This window comes from Coenobita brevimanus, chromosome 72 (assembly GCF_032717465.1).
Source record: "Coenobita brevimanus isolate Jiangsu-jjx chromosome 72, ASM3271746v2, whole genome shotgun sequence".
Taxonomy (NCBI): Eukaryota; Metazoa; Arthropoda; class Malacostraca; order Decapoda; family Coenobitidae; genus Coenobita; species Coenobita brevimanus.
The window spans coordinates 7,637,535-7,656,006 of record NC_137025.1 but is presented as its reverse complement, the minus strand read 5'-3'; the positions used below and the strand labels follow the sequence as shown (position 1 = coordinate 7,656,006).

The following is an 18,472-nucleotide window of genomic DNA, read 5'->3' as shown; positions in this document are numbered from 1 at the left end:
ACAGTGAATGGAGTGAGACTGGAACTGGTGAGAGTGTCCAAATACCTGGGTACTGTGACAGAAAAGAGAGGAAAATGTGCAAAGGAAGAGGAAAGTAGAGTGACACATGGAAGGAAAGTAGCTGGTGCTATGGAGGCCTTGATAAGAAACAGAGGCTTGAATGTTACAGCTGCATGAGGCTTACATGAAGGAGTCTTAGTGCCAGCTTTAATATATGCATGTACGCCAATGGTGCGGCATGAAAATGATAAGTCAAGAGTGAGAGCAGTGATGATGAGACTGCTGAAGAATGTATGGGGAGTACAGAGAGTGGAGAGGATATGAAAAAATGTGATTCATGAAAGATATGGAGTGAGGAAGTCTGTGGACACCAGAATCGAAGAGAGTGTACTGAGATGGTACAGTCATGTGGAGAGAACAGATAACAACAGAGTGGTGAAAAAGGTATACCTGAGTGAATCAGAAGGAAGGAGGAGGTGAGGTAGGTCAAGGAGAAGGTGGAGGGATGTGGTGGATGAGTGACTGGGTGTGTCAGGAAGAGAAGTTTGGAAGTCAATGAGGCTAAGGGACTGACAAGAGATCAAGCTGGCTGGATGAATATTGTGAAAAGAAGTGCAAGATCAGGGATTTGGCACCCCTTTTCAATGTGACAGCGTCCAGACTGACTCTGTTGGATACTCCACAGATGGTCAACAACCTTGTGACACCATACACAGCACATAATATTAAGGAAATAAAAAAATTTATTTTCATAATTTCTCAATCAATACTATGAATATGTGATTGGTGGTAATATTCATCTGTCTCTAATTTCTCATTTCCACAATTATTCTTTAACTATGATTGCTTCTCTCACCCAGTTTCCTCCATGCTCCTTTTATTTCTACCACGACTAAAACAATGTGATCACACAAACCTCTTAACTTTTGTCAAAAACACTCCCACAAATCATTTACTCTAGAAGCACATAAACTTATAAACTTCAGCTAACATTCTCTTCTGACACTTATCAATGTTTTACACTAGCACTAAAAAAAAAAAAAATCAACTATTAAGTCACAGTCAGACTCAATCGATCTATTCAGTAAGATCCCCTCCCGTTCACAAACACTCCACCTACAGGCTTGTACCCATGCTGCATTCACACTATACATTCAAACTCCCTGGTCTGTGTTGTCAATACTACATCAAAATCATACAAATGTGTAGAACTGTAAATTTCAGATCACAACAGTGGCATGAAACATACTAGCTTGAGAATATACAGTGCAATCTCAGAAATTCAAAGCCTTCATGGTCAAATGACAGTTCGAGCTTGCAAAAATTGGACCTTAGCTGTACTCAACTGGGTACATACCTTTGTCATATCTGACAGGCTAGACATTCTCATGTCTAGATATAACTTTAGCAGACCAAACTGCCTACTCTAGTATCCTTGTCTTATCTTGTCTGAACATCCCACTGACAAAGCCAAATCTGAAGACAATTAGAAACTAAAATAGCTAAGTGCTTTAACTTTCAATGAATACAAACTTCGAAGGTTCAAATCTCTGAGGTTACACTGTAGCAATAAGGAACCTAAACAGAGGTAAACAAAAGTTCATCTTTGTGACTGAATGGACAGTTTAGGCCAGGCATCTGGTAAACTCTTTATTCATCCAGAGCTCAGCCTAGGTATATAAAGCAATAAATCAACTGATGTACTAGAACATGCTCATCCTAGTTTCTAAAATGCCTATTCTAGAGTCAATGTGCCGAGCATATACCAGGAGACCAGTGTTAGTGGTGGGCTCCAACGATGCTGAGCTCGTGTTACTCTAGCGTCATTTTACGACCGACTGCACAATCAATACTGTGCCTCAGAGATACCATGACGCTTTTTTTTTCCTCTCTCTATACCTCCAGGGGAGGGCATCATGCATGGACTATGGTAGATAACCAACACTGTTAACATGGAAACTTGGGCACAATGTAGCTATTAAAAAATATATAATTAAGTTAAACAAAAATTAATAAAAATAAAATCAGGATTGCAGAATCGAACAAGTGTACAGTAACTGGAAATAGTGTGGTTCATGTGGTAGGAATAGGAAAAAGTGAATACCAGTGCTACACAGAACTATAAGACAAAGCTAAGGGTATGGTACAATTTCTTCATGCAAAACATGACATTCTATGAAAAAAAAAAAAAAAAAACTTCGAAGTACATCACCTGTATGTATATGTGTATATACTGTACTGTATACATACATTATATATACATACATATATATATATATATATATATATATATATATATATATATATATATACACAGTACATACACACATATATATATATATACATATATATACTGTATATATATATATATATATATACACAGTGAGTCCTTGACATACCGCACAAAAGGGATAGGCACCAAAAAAAACTTTCGTAATTCGAAATTTCGTATATCGGAACGATTTTCCCCATTGAAATATTCATATAAATGGGTGGATGCGTCCCAGGACCCCCTCGGACCCCCACCTAAACTTCACCCCCCCTATTAAGAAGTAAGCAATACCTGTATACAACTGTAAAGAAGGAGGTGGCCATTTTCTTCTACATCTTTTTTCTTCGTCACAGTCCCAGTGGTGGAAACAGCAAGGCCTAAAGCACGCCCAATCTCCGAGACTCCCTGCCCCTCCTCATGGGGTCTTATAATTTCCAATTTCCTTTCCAGAATTAGAGTATGGTGCTGCTGCTTCTTTGCAGCATGTATTTCATGCTTTATGTCCATTATTAGTGTGAATAGGGTCTTAAATAGGTTTAAATAGGTGCTATGCATGTCCGGTAGGATGTTATTTAGGTGGCTTTCAAAGTTAGGCTGGATTAGGGTCCTTAACCCCTAAAGTACTAATCTCATCCATCAGGCTTTTTGCGCAATTTCTTAAAAGGACGAGCAACACCGATCATGTAACATCCACAAAAAACTGGCGGCAGCTGGCTCCACCCCAACTGTGATGCAGATGGCTTCTAACCAATCAGAACTAAAGGTTGGACACACCAGAGGGGGATCCCAGGCCAAGTACCCAGGCAGTGGGGGGTGTACCCCCCACTTCCCTCTCGCAACGTCCCTCTACCCCACACCTTGTTGCTACCCTACCTCCCACCGCTCTTACCACCACCACCACCACCACTCCCACTTCCTCCTCATGCATCCCCCCCCCTACCATGTGGATCCCCCCATGACTGGGAAGGGTATTGTCCCTGTACTCCACTGGGGCCCTTCCTTTGTGTCTTGTGGTGGTCTCCTCCCATCCCTCCATCCCCATACTCCCCCTCCTGGCCTTACCACCTCCACCACCACCCCCAACCCCCCATCCCAACCCCCTACCCCCACCCCCCAGAAGAGGCTGGATGACTCCGTCGCTGATGCCTGTCCAGGATGCAACACAGCACCCCATACTATTAAGCACATTATGGAAGACTGCATTCCACACAATCACCTATGCCAACAACACGACAAACATTCTTTGAGAGCTCTGTGGGAAAGCCCGGTCTTGGCCATGGCCTTCCTGAGGGACTCGGGGCTGTTCGGCCAGACTGCCTAGGGAACAACTACTACTACTACCCCCACCCCCACCCCCTAGAACGCAGTATCTTTACCTCCCCAGCCTTGAATATTACGGATTTTTTACGCTTTATAGCAAGTGTTCTTGAATTATTATCTGTAATTTATTCGTGTCTTTGCATACAGATATGCACACCACAATTATTTTAGCTGTCTTTATTCGAAACCCACTCGAAAAAGAAATTTTATTTTATGCCGATGCATGCAAACATGTTGGAGCCTTCGAAAACGAAAAGAAACTAAACGAAAACTAGCTAGATTTGACAGCTCAGAGGGGAGGGGAGGGAGGGGACTGGAGGTATGGGGAGGGGAGAGGAGAGGAGGATAATTTTTACTATTCATTATATTTTTATTACGGGGTTCATGACCATTTTCCCTAGCTAGATTTGACAACTCGGCTGGGAAGGGAGGGGGGAGGGGAACAGGGGTGGATCAAATACTGATTTTTTAGAGGTAAAATACAAATACAAATACTTCTGACATTATGATGCAAAAATACAAATACAAATACTTTTTCTTCTGGGAGCCAAAATACAATTACAAATACAAATACAACGAAAATATGTTTAAATACAATTCAGATACAAATACAATTGTGTGTGATCCACCCCTGGTGATAGTATAGGAAAACTCAAGAGCTCTCAGGACTCGGGAGTCAAGGCTGCACGTCTGCCCAGATGCACGTTGATTCTCAATCTGAGCCAGCCTGTGATCGAACTCAGCGAGTCAGACAAAAGTGGCGTGGCATTTAAATTCGAAATACAAATACAAATACAAAATACTTTTTCTTCTGGGTGCCAAAATACAATTACAAATACAAATACGTTGAAAATGTATTTAAATACAATTCAGATACAAATACCATTGTATTTGATCCACCCCTGGAGGGGAAGTTAGGTGAGGGGAGGGTAAGAAAGAGGAGGGGAGGGAAGGGAAGGGGAGGGAGGGGATTGGAGGTATAGGGAGGGGAGAGGAGGGGAGGATAATTTTTACTATTTATCATATTTATTGGGGGGGTTTGTCACCATTTTATTTTTTTCTAAGCACATTACAATGGTTCATAACATCAATACACACCAAAAAAAAATTGACTTCGGTGATTTTTGTACATAATTTTGTGAAGAAAACAGGTGCGAGCGGCGTATTTTCTTTCTTGCCGGGGCCGCGATGGTTAACTATTATCAGCTTTGACAGGCCATAGCTCGGTAACTATTGGGTCTAGGAGGGTGGGGTTTGCGTTCCCAGGTGTGTAAATTGAAACTCTATAAATCGGGCATAAAACTTTTAACCCTCGAGAAAGTAAAAAAATAGGCCTGTTTTTGCATCCTGGGGTAGGTTGAGGCTGGAGAATTGCCTACCCAAGGGATTAACCCCTAGGGTACGCAAATCCCCAGCCTCGACTGCCCCCCAGGATGCAAAAACAGGCCAATTTTTCGACTTCCTCGGAGGTTAAAAGTTTTATGCCCGATTTATAGAGCTTGAATTTACACACCTGAAAACGCAAACCCCACCCTCCTAGACCCAATAGCTACCGAGCTATGGCCCGTCAAAGTTTATAATAGTTACCAGTCACGGTCCCACCGAGAAAGAAAATACGCCGCTTGCACCTGTTTTCTTCGCAACAATACGTACAAAAATCATCAAAATCATTTTTTTTTTGGTGTGTATAGATGTTATAAACTATTGTAATATGCTTAGAAAAAATTAAATAGTGACAAACCCCCAAAATAAATGAAAAATAAAAATTATCCTTCCCTCCTCTCCTCTCCTCATACCTCCAATCCCCTCCCTCCCCTTCCCTTCCCCTCGCCTAACCTTCCCTCCCCGCCGAGCTGTCAAATCTAGCAAGGGAAATTGGTCATGAACCCCCCAATAAAAATATGATAAATAGTAAAAATTATCCTCCCCTTCTCTCCCCTTTTCAAACCTCCAATCCCCTCCCTCCCCTTCCTTTCCCTCCCCTCCTCTCCTTCCCTCCCCTCCCCTCACCTAACCTCCCCTCCCCCCTCCCCTTCCCTCCGAGCTGTCAAATCTAGTTTTCGTTTCGTTTTGAAGGCTTCAACATGCTTCCATGCGTCGGCATAAAATAAAATGTCTTTTTCAAGTGGGCTTCGACTAAAGACAGCTAAACTAATTGTGGTGTGCATATCTGTATGCAGACACCAATAAATTACAGGTAATGAATCAATAACACGTCCCATAAAGAGTAAAAAATACGCAAATTATTCGAGGCCAGGGAGGTGCTAAGGGGTGCAGGTCGGGGGAGCTGGTAAGGCCAGGAGGGGGTGGATGGGGATGGAGGGATGGGAGGAGACCACCACAAGACACAAAGGAAGGGCCAAAGTGGAGTACAGGGACATTCGAGGGAGGGTAGGGGGGAAATAACCTCCCCCCAGTTGACTGGGGGGGGGGGGACATTGGGGGAGATCCACATGGGAAGGGGGGGGACATTGGGGGAGATCCACATGGGAAGGGGGGGGGGACATTGGGGGAGATCCACATGGGAAGGGGGGGGGGACATTGGGGGAGATCCACATGGGAAGGGGGGGGGGGGGACATTGGGGGAGATCCACATGGGAGGGGGGGGATGCATGAGGAGGAGGTGGGAGGGGTTGTTGTGGTGGTAATAATGGTGGGAGGTAAGGTAGTAACAAGGTAGTGGAGTAGAGGGACGTGGCGAGAGGGAGGTGGGGGGTACACCCCCCACCACCTGGTTACGGGCCTGAGTCCCCCCTCCGGTGTGTCCAACACCTAGTTCTGATTGGTTAGAAGCCATCTACGTCACAGCTGGGGTGGAGCCAGCTGCCGCCAGTTTTTTGTGGATGTTGTACGATCGGTGTTGCTCGTCCTCTTAAGAAATTGCGCAAAAAGCCCGATCGATGAGATTAGCACTTGAGGGGTTAAGTACCAGTCCAGGAGCCAGGGGCCCACTTTCCGGACTTGCCTTTGGCTCTATTACATCGGATAGTGGAGGGATGACTGTAATTATATATACATAACTAATGTCAATGTGAAAAGTTCCTTGGGCATGAAATGTCAGTGTAGCACATGCCCACAGCAACAAAACAAGCCAGGCAAAAAGTGGAGGTGGAGTGTGTCTGGCTGGAGGGGGGAGGAGGAGGGAAAGGGGAGAAGGGTTGCTATGGACACACACCACTGTAGGGGGTATGGTTGGTTGGGAGGGGACAATGTGGAGATGATGCAATGGGGCTGAGGGAGGTAAAGTGACAGTGAAGAGGGGGGTTCCTTCTCCCCCACCTTAGTGGGCCAATCATGCCATACCACCCCAGACACTTTAGCTCTCATTGGTCTGAGCCCATATACGTCACCAAAGGTGCGGAGTTACCCTCCTCCAATTTTCTGTGTGCCTTTAATGATCGTGCGGGATAGGATGGCATGTCAAATTATACAAAAGCACGATCATGCAGCATCGGTCTTTAGGGGTTAAATGTCAGGACAAACTTGCCTAGCCCTGGGTTCCTATGCTCCTCATGAGGCAATACAAGATTACATGATGATGATGATAACACCATCTGATATTTAACCCCTTGGCTGCGGCTATTGTGGCGAGAGTGATACCCCTGCTGCAGTAATCCACACAAATGTTACCCATTTTCAATGCAATAATTTTCATATTAATATACAGGATTAAAAAAAAAATCTATCTATAGCCCGACGCCCTAATCCCGCAAAGAATGGCCGCAGACAAAATGCCTTAAAGTCACTCTGTCACCCACCATTTGACTACCCTCCCCCCTCCCTCATATACCTCTCAACTCCATCCCTCCACCTCATCCCCGTCTACCCCTCCCTCTCCTTCCCTCCACCTCACCTACATGCACCCTCTCAGTCAGTCTTTCATTCTCCATTTTCTCCACATGTCCAAACCACCTCAGTGTATTTCTCCTAACCTTCTCGACCACATCCACATCCACCCCACAACATTCCTTTACTTCTTCATTCGTCAACCTGTCCCTCCATGTCACTCCACATGCTCCTCTCAAGTAACTCATTTCCACTGCTCTCATTCTTGACTTGTTCCCCTCTTGCAAGGTCCACGCCTCACTTCCATACCGAACATCACAGTAGGGATCACAATCCTATCATGCAGTGACTTCTTAACTTCCATACTTACCTCCCTATTTCTCATCACTGCTTTCAGTGAACCAACAACCTTCCTTCCCTGCTGCACCCTTTCATGCACTTCTTCCCCCAAAGTTCCATCCTTACTCATCACACTACCCAAGTACTTGAATGCACTCACATTCTCCATATCCTCACCATCCAACCTCACTGTACATTCTGTAACTTCATTCCTCTCAAATACCATAACTTTACTCTTGTTTACATTAACTTTCAGATTCCTCTTCCTACACAGTCCCAAATTCATTCACCAAACCTTGCAACTCCCAGTCATCTTTACCCAACAATACTGTATCATCAGCAAACAGCAACACTGGAATCTTCCAAATCTCATCCTCATTCATTAGAGCCACCCCCACATCCACTGCCCTACCTTGCACCTCCTTTACAACCCCATCCATGTATATATTAAACAGCCATGGAGACATCACACAACCCTGTTTCAGTCCCACAATGAGATCAAAGAACTCACTCAGCTCACCATCCACTCGCACAGTAGCACTAGCTCCTTCGTACATACTCTTCACGGCACTCAAATATTTCCCCTCCAATCCATATATTCTTAATACCTTCCACATACCTTGCCTATCTATTCTGTCATAAGCTTTCTCCAAGTCCATGAAGGCACCATACACTTTCTTTCCCTTCTCTAGATACTCCTCCACTTGAAAGCAGAAGGACACTCCCTCTTCTGTCCTTCATTCCTTCATTCTTTACTCTTTCTTCTGCCTGTGGGTGACTCTACACTACAAGCCAAATGGTTTCCTGTACACCAGGAAACTATTTACTACACTGGGTGGTAGCCATATAACCAGATTTTGGCACCTGGTGGTTATTGCGTAATTATTGAGCTCCAATCGGATTGAGCCGATGAAGGTTCATATCCAAGGGGTGGTTGGGGTTTATTGCTCACATAATGCCACTCAGGGATGAGTGAGGTTGGGTACTCTCATCAAAAATGTCAGGACCAACTGCTAAGCCCCAGGCTCCTACGCTCCTCATGGGGTAACGTAGGATTGGACGATGGATGGATATATATATGTGTGTGTGTGTACAGTAAGACCTCAATATAACGGACTAATTGGGGCCCAAGCCATTCCGAAAAATGAGAAATTCCGATAAAAGCGACATCCGACTTCCCCATGCTAACCTGGACTTTTTCCGATATATCAGACATTAGTCCGGATTGCATGAACGGTTATAAAAACGTTTTGACTACCACTGCAGTACTGTACTGTTATAACTTCACTACATTAATCAAATGATATAATATCCATAATAATACTGTACTGTACACTGATAAACATGTCTTTCATTTACCTTATTATGGTGAACATACCTGAAGTGGTCAGGCAGTCCGGACTGCTTCTGGCTTCATCGGACTTTTTCCGAAATACAGGAATTTATAGTCCTTCCAAAATATAGAGATCATTTAGGCGTTGTCCCTCACGGGAATTCCCCTACGTGCGACGTTGCCATAGTTTCTACTGGGCCAATTATTGGATTTGAGACAAACTTCAAGGGACAACCCTCACTCGCAGCTCTCTCTCTCTCTCTCTCTGCATATAAAATCTACATTTTGTGGAGATTTATTTCTATAAAAGTCTATACGGTTTTATGAATTATTATAATTTGAGGAAAAGCCTCCTGACTCTCTGTCTGCCTCTCTCTCTGCATATAATATTTACATTTTATAGAGATTTGTTTCTATAAAAAGTCTGTATGGTTTTATGAATTATTATCATTTGAAAAGCTTCCTGGCTCTATCTTTGATGATGGTCAGAGAGGAAGTGACCTGCGGATTGACATATGACCCATCTTTACTGACTCCCCTACATGTGCGACAGTGTTGGATTACTGACTCCCCTACATGTGTGACAGTGTTGGAAAGCAACGTTGCCAAGTGTTGAGGTATTTATAAAAAGTCTTTGTTATTACTAAAAACAACAGGCATTTTCTTACACTATACAGCCTTATTAGAGAATTATATATATGTATATTGTAAGTAAATTTCATTTAGAAGTAGTAAATAGCTGACATGAGACAGAGAGGTGTGTTTTGGTACAGATTCGGCAGCAATATATATATACCGTCATGAATCAAATTCGCGACATTTTCCTTTTGTGAGAAACCACAAACTTTAGTGGAAAACTCACTGTATCGTTCAGTTAACTGTTTCTCTCTCCATTTCGACGGTATACTTTTTTCAAAACATTCGTCACTGTTTCAAAAGTGACCGTTCTAATGCACGTCATTAACTGCTCTACAGCGCGATATTATTGTTTCTATATTGTTCGCCCCTGCTTGCCTCAACCATTGGCCACGCCCTTCTTCCGGCTGGCCTGGGCATCCTACCCCACATATCGAATTTGGATCAGTCCTTTATATGTCGCGACGGAGTGTGATACTGTTTCCAGTAGTGAGAGTGATAGAGGTCTTCTAGCACCCAGACTCCACTAGATCTACAGTTCTCCAGGCTCCCACCCTTCCTTGGTGATACGCTACATTGACCAGTAATTCTTTAGTTTTTTTCTTAGTTTTAAATAATTATTTTAGCTAGCTTTGTGAAAGAGTGAGTGAGTGCATTCCGTTTAATATTTGAATTCATTTTGCTCTATGTAACGTAAATCTATTTATTGTAATCAATAAATTTACAGTTCTTTCCTTTGAGCTTAATTGTTATTCGTGTTTTATTTCACCACAAGCTTCTTTAGTCTGCTTATCTTAGCTTGCACAACGTACTTATTTTTCATAACTGTACTTAAAGCAGTTCTTTCATAATAATTCTGAAATCCATTGTGCTAGCTAGGGGTTAAGTTTCAGCAAGAACCTGTCTGTTATTAATATTAAATATTGACTGTCAGGGCCATACCACGTCGAGTACACCGCTTCCCGTCCGATCAGCGAAGTTAAGCAACGTTGGGTCTGGTTAGTACTTGGATGGGTGACCGCCTGGGAACACCAGATGCTGTTGGCATAACATTCTCCCTACGTGTCAAGTGGGGTTGGTGGAGGAGTAGTGCCCCTCCCTGTAAAACAATTAACTCTAAGCCTTGGCCACCTCGTTTGGGATACATGACGTCTGGCAATGAATGAATGAATTGTCAGGGGGTAAAAACTCTCAGGGGCCTGCAGTACCGACTGTACAGCATTTGTGAGTAATTAATCTCCGCTGTGTACTGTAGAGAGAGACAGCGTTAATTCTCATCTTTTGAGAATCGGCAGTCAGCCGGAATAAAATGGCGATCTGTTTGCCATAAATTTATTAATCATTAAACTTCCATTAAATTTTGGATTACACACATCCATAAATTACAAAACCCCGTTGACATATACTGTATAATCATATATTATATATATATATATATATATATATATATATATATATATATATATATATATTATATTATATATATATATTATATATTAATATATTATATTATATATTGTATGCAGTATATATATATATATATATATATTACATATATATATATTATATTATATATATATGTTATATATTATATACAGTATATATATTATATATTAATATATTATATTATATATTGTATGCAGTATATATATATATATATATATATATATATATATATATATATATATACTGCATATGTATTCATTTCCAATACTATAGTAGCCGCAGCGAGAAATGAACGCTGTGGTGGGGCAGGCGGGATGACCTGGGATTCCCCCACTGTTGCCATATCCACATGTCACCGACCATAGAGGTAGGATGTCACCGACCATCGGCCACCGCTGCAGCCCCGCTCCATGATCCTTACCCTGTGTCTCTGGCTTTCTCTTTCTCTCTCGGTTTCTATATAAACTGGTGTATTTCCGAAACTAATTATGAAATTATTATGACTTTTGTTCCACACCACCACTGAGGTAAAAATCAAGGAGAGTTTTCTGTATAAAGGTTTCCCCCCCCTCCTAAATGTGGCATATGAGCGGGGGAGTGCGGCCTTGCCGATACCTCCGCCTGACCTATAATTATACACTCGCCAGAACTGACCTGCCCTCAGACAAGGGGGGGGGAACCTTTATACAGAAAACTCTCCTTGATTTTTACCTCAGTGGTGGTGTGGAACAAAAGTCATAATAATTTCATAATTAGTTTCGGAAATACACCAGTTTATATAGAAACCGAGAGAGAAAGAGAAAGCCAGAGACACAGGGTAAGGATCATGGAGCGGGGCTGCAGCGGTGGCCGATGGTCGGTGACATCCTACCTCTATGGTCGGTGACATGTGGATATGGCAACAGTGGGGGAATCCCAGGTCATCCCGCCTGCCCCACCACAGCGTTCATTTCTCGCTGCGGCTACTATAGCCATTCCAGCACTCAGTCCTACTCTCCTCCATATGCCACTATTTACATATCCCCATCATAGCGAAAAGAGTGCCATATTAACCCTTTCGATACTTAGGGTTGTGGTGCAAAAGGCACCCACTCATCACTGGACAACGCAGGCTGCGTCGAACCTAATCTCACCCACTCGTTACTGGACGACGCAAGCAGTGTCCAACAAAATCACCCTTTGACGGAAAGAAAAAATGTCATAAATTAGCGCATAATTTATATTTGCCAAACGTTTTTATCAACACCATAAGCAAGTACAAGTATTCAAGAATACGTGAATAAAAAATTAGTCTGACAGAGGCATAAATAAAGGCAGGGGAAAAAATAATTTAGCGAAACACCACCCCCGCACTGCAGAAAGATCGTAAGATAATTTCCTTTTGTGGTATGTAAAACCGACTCGAATTGTCCTACAGTAAATGTTTATAAACCAAAATGTTGCTAATGAAATTTCCTGAAACTCTTTCTCAGTAACAATTACCATAAAACACATACAGTAATACCTCGATATACGATACCCCTAGATGTGATACCCCAGCTTAATAATGGGGGTAGAAATACCACCATACCCCACCTAACGATGGCCAAAACCTGGTTTAACGATGGGTTTTGATTTTGTTGACCGATTTTGATGATATTTTAGTCTAAAATTGTGTGTTTAGGTTGATTTATAAACTATTTTTGGACTTAAATTAATGTGTTTTAGCCATAGGTGGGGTGAACCTTGTCATTTTGGGGTACAGTTTACTAAGCTTGATTTTTTACACTATATTTGATGATTTCCAGATTTTAATTCCTAGTTTTATAGTGAGTTATTTACAGGTGCTAGGCTTAGGTTAGCTTCCTTGACAGCTGTTAGGCCATTTAGATTAGCTTTAAACTCGTTTTGGGTCTTATTTGAGTGGGGTTTGGACTTGGTCTGGGGGGGAAACCCAAGGCTGGTAAACACTCCACATTGTTTTACATGTTAAAAGTACCCCAATATACAATACCTCACCTAGCGATGGGGTTTTACCTGACCAATTACATCATTAAACTGGGTTATGCCTGTATTTCTATGAGAAAACATGAAGAAAAAACATCGTAAATTAGCACATAATTTATATTCGTCAAACGTTTTTATCAACACCATAAGCAAGTACAACTATTCAAGATTATAAGGAAAAAAGAAAAATCACGGAGATAGAACCCAAACTAAGGGTGTGAGGATAAAATTTTTATGAAATACCGTAAAACACCATAACTTCGGACAGCACCCAAACTTCGGACTTTATCGAAAAAATGTAATAATTCAAGTTTATTGGAAGAGAGCGATATTTGCAAAAAATAATGATTGGTAGGTACGGTAATCTTCAAAGATTATTATGTATAAGTCCTATTAAACTAGCCTGAATATGTGAAAAAAAAAAGAAAAAAAAAAAGAAAGAAAGAAAAAAAAAAGGCATTTTTTAACCCTGCAAAACTTTGTTCATACAGAACAAACCGTTTCAATTGTAAGCACGTGATTAGTACGACTAAATGTGGAAAAATGTTGTAAGTACTGGGCAGTAAACAATTTTAAGATTTATATAAGCATAATCTTGCTACGATTGTTTTAATGAATATTTTTTTACTTTACAGAATAAAGTCCTAACTTTGGAGAGACAAATTACTTAAGCCAAATAAAATAAAGCCAGTAATGAGATTTATTTTGAAGAAAGAAGTGATAACGTTAATTTATTTACAGTATTTTATACTGGTAGTCAAGTTAATTTTTGTACTGATGTACTATCCTTATGTGAAACTCCATTCATATATCTGTATATTTCTAGCTGATGGTATATTGCAATATCCCAATTTTATATACTAAGCTTTCATGAATAACGTATTATGAAGTGAAATATATTGTTAATTATAAGAAATTTGTATCTCTATGATGAAGAAACTATTTTTTTCTATTTCCCATTATTCTGATTTTGAGGAAACTTCTGTTCAGTAATTCAATTTACCCTTAGCTGGAAAAATACAGACTATAGGTGTGTGTGTGTGTGTGTTACTAATGTGTGTATAAGACCAAAGTGTGTGGCTCGTTAATATATTCCATGGTGCCTTCATAACATGTGCCTGTGTGTGCGTGTTAGTGGGTGTGTGGGTGTCATTAGAACCAGTAAGAAGTGTTCAACATTATGTTAATATCAGTATGCATTTGCTGAGTCAGTGAGGTAGCTACTTGATAATTAAGTGAAGTTTTGTTTAGGAATAGCAGGCCACTTCCTCTTACAGTTTGGGGTACATGCAATGCATTTTTATACAGTATGTTTTTTTCATCTGAAAAAGTTCCTGAATAGTTCTTAGTTATATTTAAGGCATGAATACCTCACTACAATGTGATATGATGCAACTTAATGTGATCTCAATTTATGAGCTCAAAAAAGATATTTTTGGATATTTCTCTCTATATAACACGGGCCACGAGTGCCCAATATTTTTTTTTACATTTTTTAAAAACTTCTAAAGTGTCCCAGGTTTGGACAGTGTGTCCAGAAATAGGTGCCAATAACCATTCTCATGTTTAACCCCTATCCGCCGGGTAATGTCTATACTCGTCACATGACCGCCGGGTAGCGACTATACTTGCGTCTTTCCGCCACCATTTGAACTGGCCACCATTTCATCTCCACACCAAGGAGTATGGAGGGAATCCCTCCATAGCACACAGGAGTCAGTCTGGCCTGTGCTTTTGTCAAGTGTACAACAATGTCTCCAGGTTCCTATTTGATTGTCTGAGTTGCCTGCAGCCAATTGCATCATCCACCCCTGCCAAACCTCTTTCCAAGGATACTAGAAAAGGGCTCAGTGATAGTGCCATAAGGCATGCCTTGGATGCAACAGTGTCTAGTTTATCTAGCAGTGAAGTTATCACGCTGAAAGCAAAGCCGTAGTCCGTGTTGCAGGCAGATGCACGAACACGTCCTGCTCTCAGGCCAAAAATTAGTTCTCTTCCTCACGTCATTACTCATCAGTGTAATGACCTACTGACATAGGGATACTTTCAGTCGCAAGAGGAAGAGTTGAAGAGTAATATGGTCTTTCATATGTTTCACTAAGTGCAATAATTTCCAAGATATTAAGGTTTGAAAACCAACAATTTTCGGGAAATTGCCGTAGTGAGGTGACGAGTGCACTAAAAACAGCCTGGCATTTGGGGGTTAAAGGGCAAATACGTGAATGTCCGAAGTACGGAAGAGCTGTCCGAAGTTAAGAAATTTGGTCCTAACTTTGGACACTTGAAAACACACACACACACACACACACACACACACACACACACACACGCACACACACACAAGTTTAGCAGGGCTAATTTTTTTAATTACTGTATATGGATTCAGTAGGTACTGTCCCTGGCTAACACATGAAACCAACAGGGATAAAATTGCACCATTTTACAAAGAATTATTCATTAAAACACATAAAAAATGTCTGAAGTTAGGGTGTTTTACAGTACTGCGAGCATGGAAACATGAGGGGTTCTCTCAGCACTCGACCTAGGCCAAGCCGGCCCACATCCTGAGTACTTGCCAGTGGTTGGACACAGCTGATGTCATCCAGTAATGGAGAGGGTTAACAAGAAAAATGGAATTCTCTTGTCTAATGAAAACTGCTGAACATCACACCATTTGCTGTATAAGACTAACCTCTTCAATGCCAGATATATTATTAACAGTCAGCTTCTTCAGTGAGTTCTGGAGCTTTTTATCATCAGTAGCTGAGGAGCGATGCACCACTTTCTTCTTACGCCTGGCACTACCCTTGCCGCCAATACGCACTTGCTGCTGCAGTTTGGCCAGTTTTTCTGCATTCATCTTGCTCTGAAAAGTTTTGTTTACACTATCAGAATAAGGAATCTAAAGGTAAAGCTGTAATCAACTAATTACAATAATAATTTACAATCATCATCAATTTCAATTAATCCTGATTATGAGGAAATTAAATGCAGACATGTTAAGGAATAACAGAAAGTACCAGTGTGCAAAAGCAAGATACAAAATAATGAGGCTTGGAAGCTGATAGCATACTAAGCTGGTAGGAAAATTTTATACAAAGTGTATGGCAAGGGTTTGGTACCCTTTTCCTTCCTGGTGGAATAATAATTGTCGGACTGACTGATTGGTTGTAATCAGTGGAATGTCCAAGTGTGGGTGCGTATGCATGCAAGGTAGAGTCAGGATTCTGAGGGCATGAATGGCAAGTGAATGGGGGTGGACCATGCAAATAGGCAGACTTAGATTTTAAGTTCTAGTCTCACGGGGGGGGGGGGGGGGGAGAAAAAAAATGCTATTCTATCTATCTATCTATCTATCTACAGCCCGACGCCCTAATCCCGCAAAGGGTGGCCGCAGACAAAACGCCTCCAAGTCACTCTGTCACCCACCAATTGACTACCCTCCCCCCAACTCACCCCCCCCTCCCTCATATACTGTACCTCTCAACTCCATCCCTCCACCTTATCCTCGGTCTACCCTTCCCTCTCCCTCCCTCCACATCACCTACATACACCCTCTTAGTCAGTCTTTCATTCTCCATTCTCTCCACATGTCCAAACCACCTCAGTGTATTTCTCCTAATCTTTTCAACCACATCCACATCTACCCCACAACGTTCCTTCACTTCTTCATTCGTCAACCTGTCCCTCCACGTCACTCCACATGCTCCTCTCAAGTAACTCATTTCCACTGCTCTCACTCTTGACTTGTTCCCCTCTTGCAAGGTCCACGCCTCGCTTCCATACGTCAGGGTAGGGATCACAATACCATCATGCAGTGACTTCTTAACTTCCATACTCAACTCCCTATTTCTCATCACGGCTTTCAGTATACCAACAACCTTTCTTCCCTGCTGTACCCTTTCACGTACTTCATCCCCCAAATTCAACACTTGAAATAAACATCAAAATTGAAAACCCTACTCAGAAAATTCTCAAAGACTCACAGGAGGACTTAAGTAAGACAAAACTAAAGAAAACAGCAAAATACAGTGGTCCTAGAGAGGCGTAGAGTAAGGGGAGACTTAATTGAGGTGTTTAAGTGGATGAATGGTATAAATAAGGGAGATATTAGCAAGGTACTTAAAGTGAGCATACAGGATAGAACTAGAAATAATGGTTTCAAACTAGAAAAATTCCGTTTCCGTAAGGAAATCGGTAGAAATTGGTTTGGTAATAGAGTAGTAGACGAATGGAATAAGCTACCTAGTAATGTAGTTGCTGCCTCTTCCATTGAGAGTTTCAAGCATAGGCTAGATAAGCATATGACAAATAAGGGGTGGATATAGAATAAAGAAAATCTTATAACCAATACTAATTCAAAAAAATTTTCTTTTCAGGTTACACTATGATAGTCTCTATTCTCCTTTCACACTTTCCTGTAAAATGTCCACGCCAGTTTTTTTTATACGGCGTGGTGTTCTTTCTGACTTTTTCCTGCCGGCTTCGGCTGGAGGGTTTGGAGGGCGGGGGAGAGCCTTCTTCTTTGCTATCCTTATCTCATTCTAGTAGTTCAGTTACTCTTCTAGGAGCTGCCTAGCATGGGCCAACCGGCCTACTGCAGTTATTCTCTCTTCTTATGTTCTTATGTTCTATGTCTCTCTGAAGATTACCACCTAGTTTTGGTATTCGCTGTCTTTTATGTTTTTTCAAGTTCCACTCAATTCTTGATGGTCACTTGCTGTACATGCCAGTTTTTGCCATGAGTTGGGAGGGGGAAGGTGATACTGGCAAAACAGGATATTTGCAATAAAAATTATCATTAAAAATGTAACACCCATCACAAAAACTGAGTCAAAACTAAAACAAAGGGACATAAAAAAAAAAAAAAAACTGTAAATAAAAAATAAGCCCAACACCTTAATCCCATAAAGGATGGCCACAAACAAATTGCCTCCATGTTGCCGTGTTCAATGCCATTTCACTGCCTCCCCCCAGCTCACACCCCCTCTCTCATATACCTCTCCATCCCTCCATCTCATCCTCTGCCTCCCCCTCCCCCTCTCCACTTTACTCACATACCTGTACTGTACACTCTTCTCGTTAGTCTTTCGCTCTCAATCTCTCCACAAGGCCAAACCACCTCAATGCATTTCTCTTAATGCTTTCTATTACATCCACATCCACAACAATGTTCCTTCAATTCCTAAACTGTCAGACTGTCTCTCCATGTAACTCCACATACTCCCCTCCAAGAACTCATTTCCACTGCTATCATTCTTGACCTGTGTTCTTCCAACAAGGTCCAAACTTCACTTCCATACATTAGAGTTGGTATCACAATGATATCATGCAGCAAATTTTTTACTTCCATG

General features: G+C 41.6%; 1 protein-coding gene and 1 non-coding gene across 3 annotated transcripts in view; one reads left to right on the top strand and one right to left on the bottom strand.

The window, feature by feature from the left end:
* LOC145407009 (uncharacterized) overlaps positions 1–18,472 on the bottom strand; it is a 36,037-nt gene that overhangs the window by 15,917 nt on the left and 1,648 nt on the right. For both annotated transcript variants that reach the window (XM_080278022.1, XM_080278021.1), the window contains exon 2: positions 15,811–15,984. In XM_080278022.1, the coding sequence (XP_080134148.1) occupies positions 15,811–15,978 (168 nt within the window). In that variant the 5' untranslated portion in view covers positions 15,979–15,984. The remainder of the gene's footprint in view (positions 1–15,810; positions 15,985–18,472) is intronic.
* On the top strand, positions 10,616–10,733 carry LOC145407356 (5S ribosomal RNA). Its single transcript, XR_013898717.1, has one exon. It is a non-coding gene; the product is annotated as a 5S ribosomal RNA (ribosomal RNA).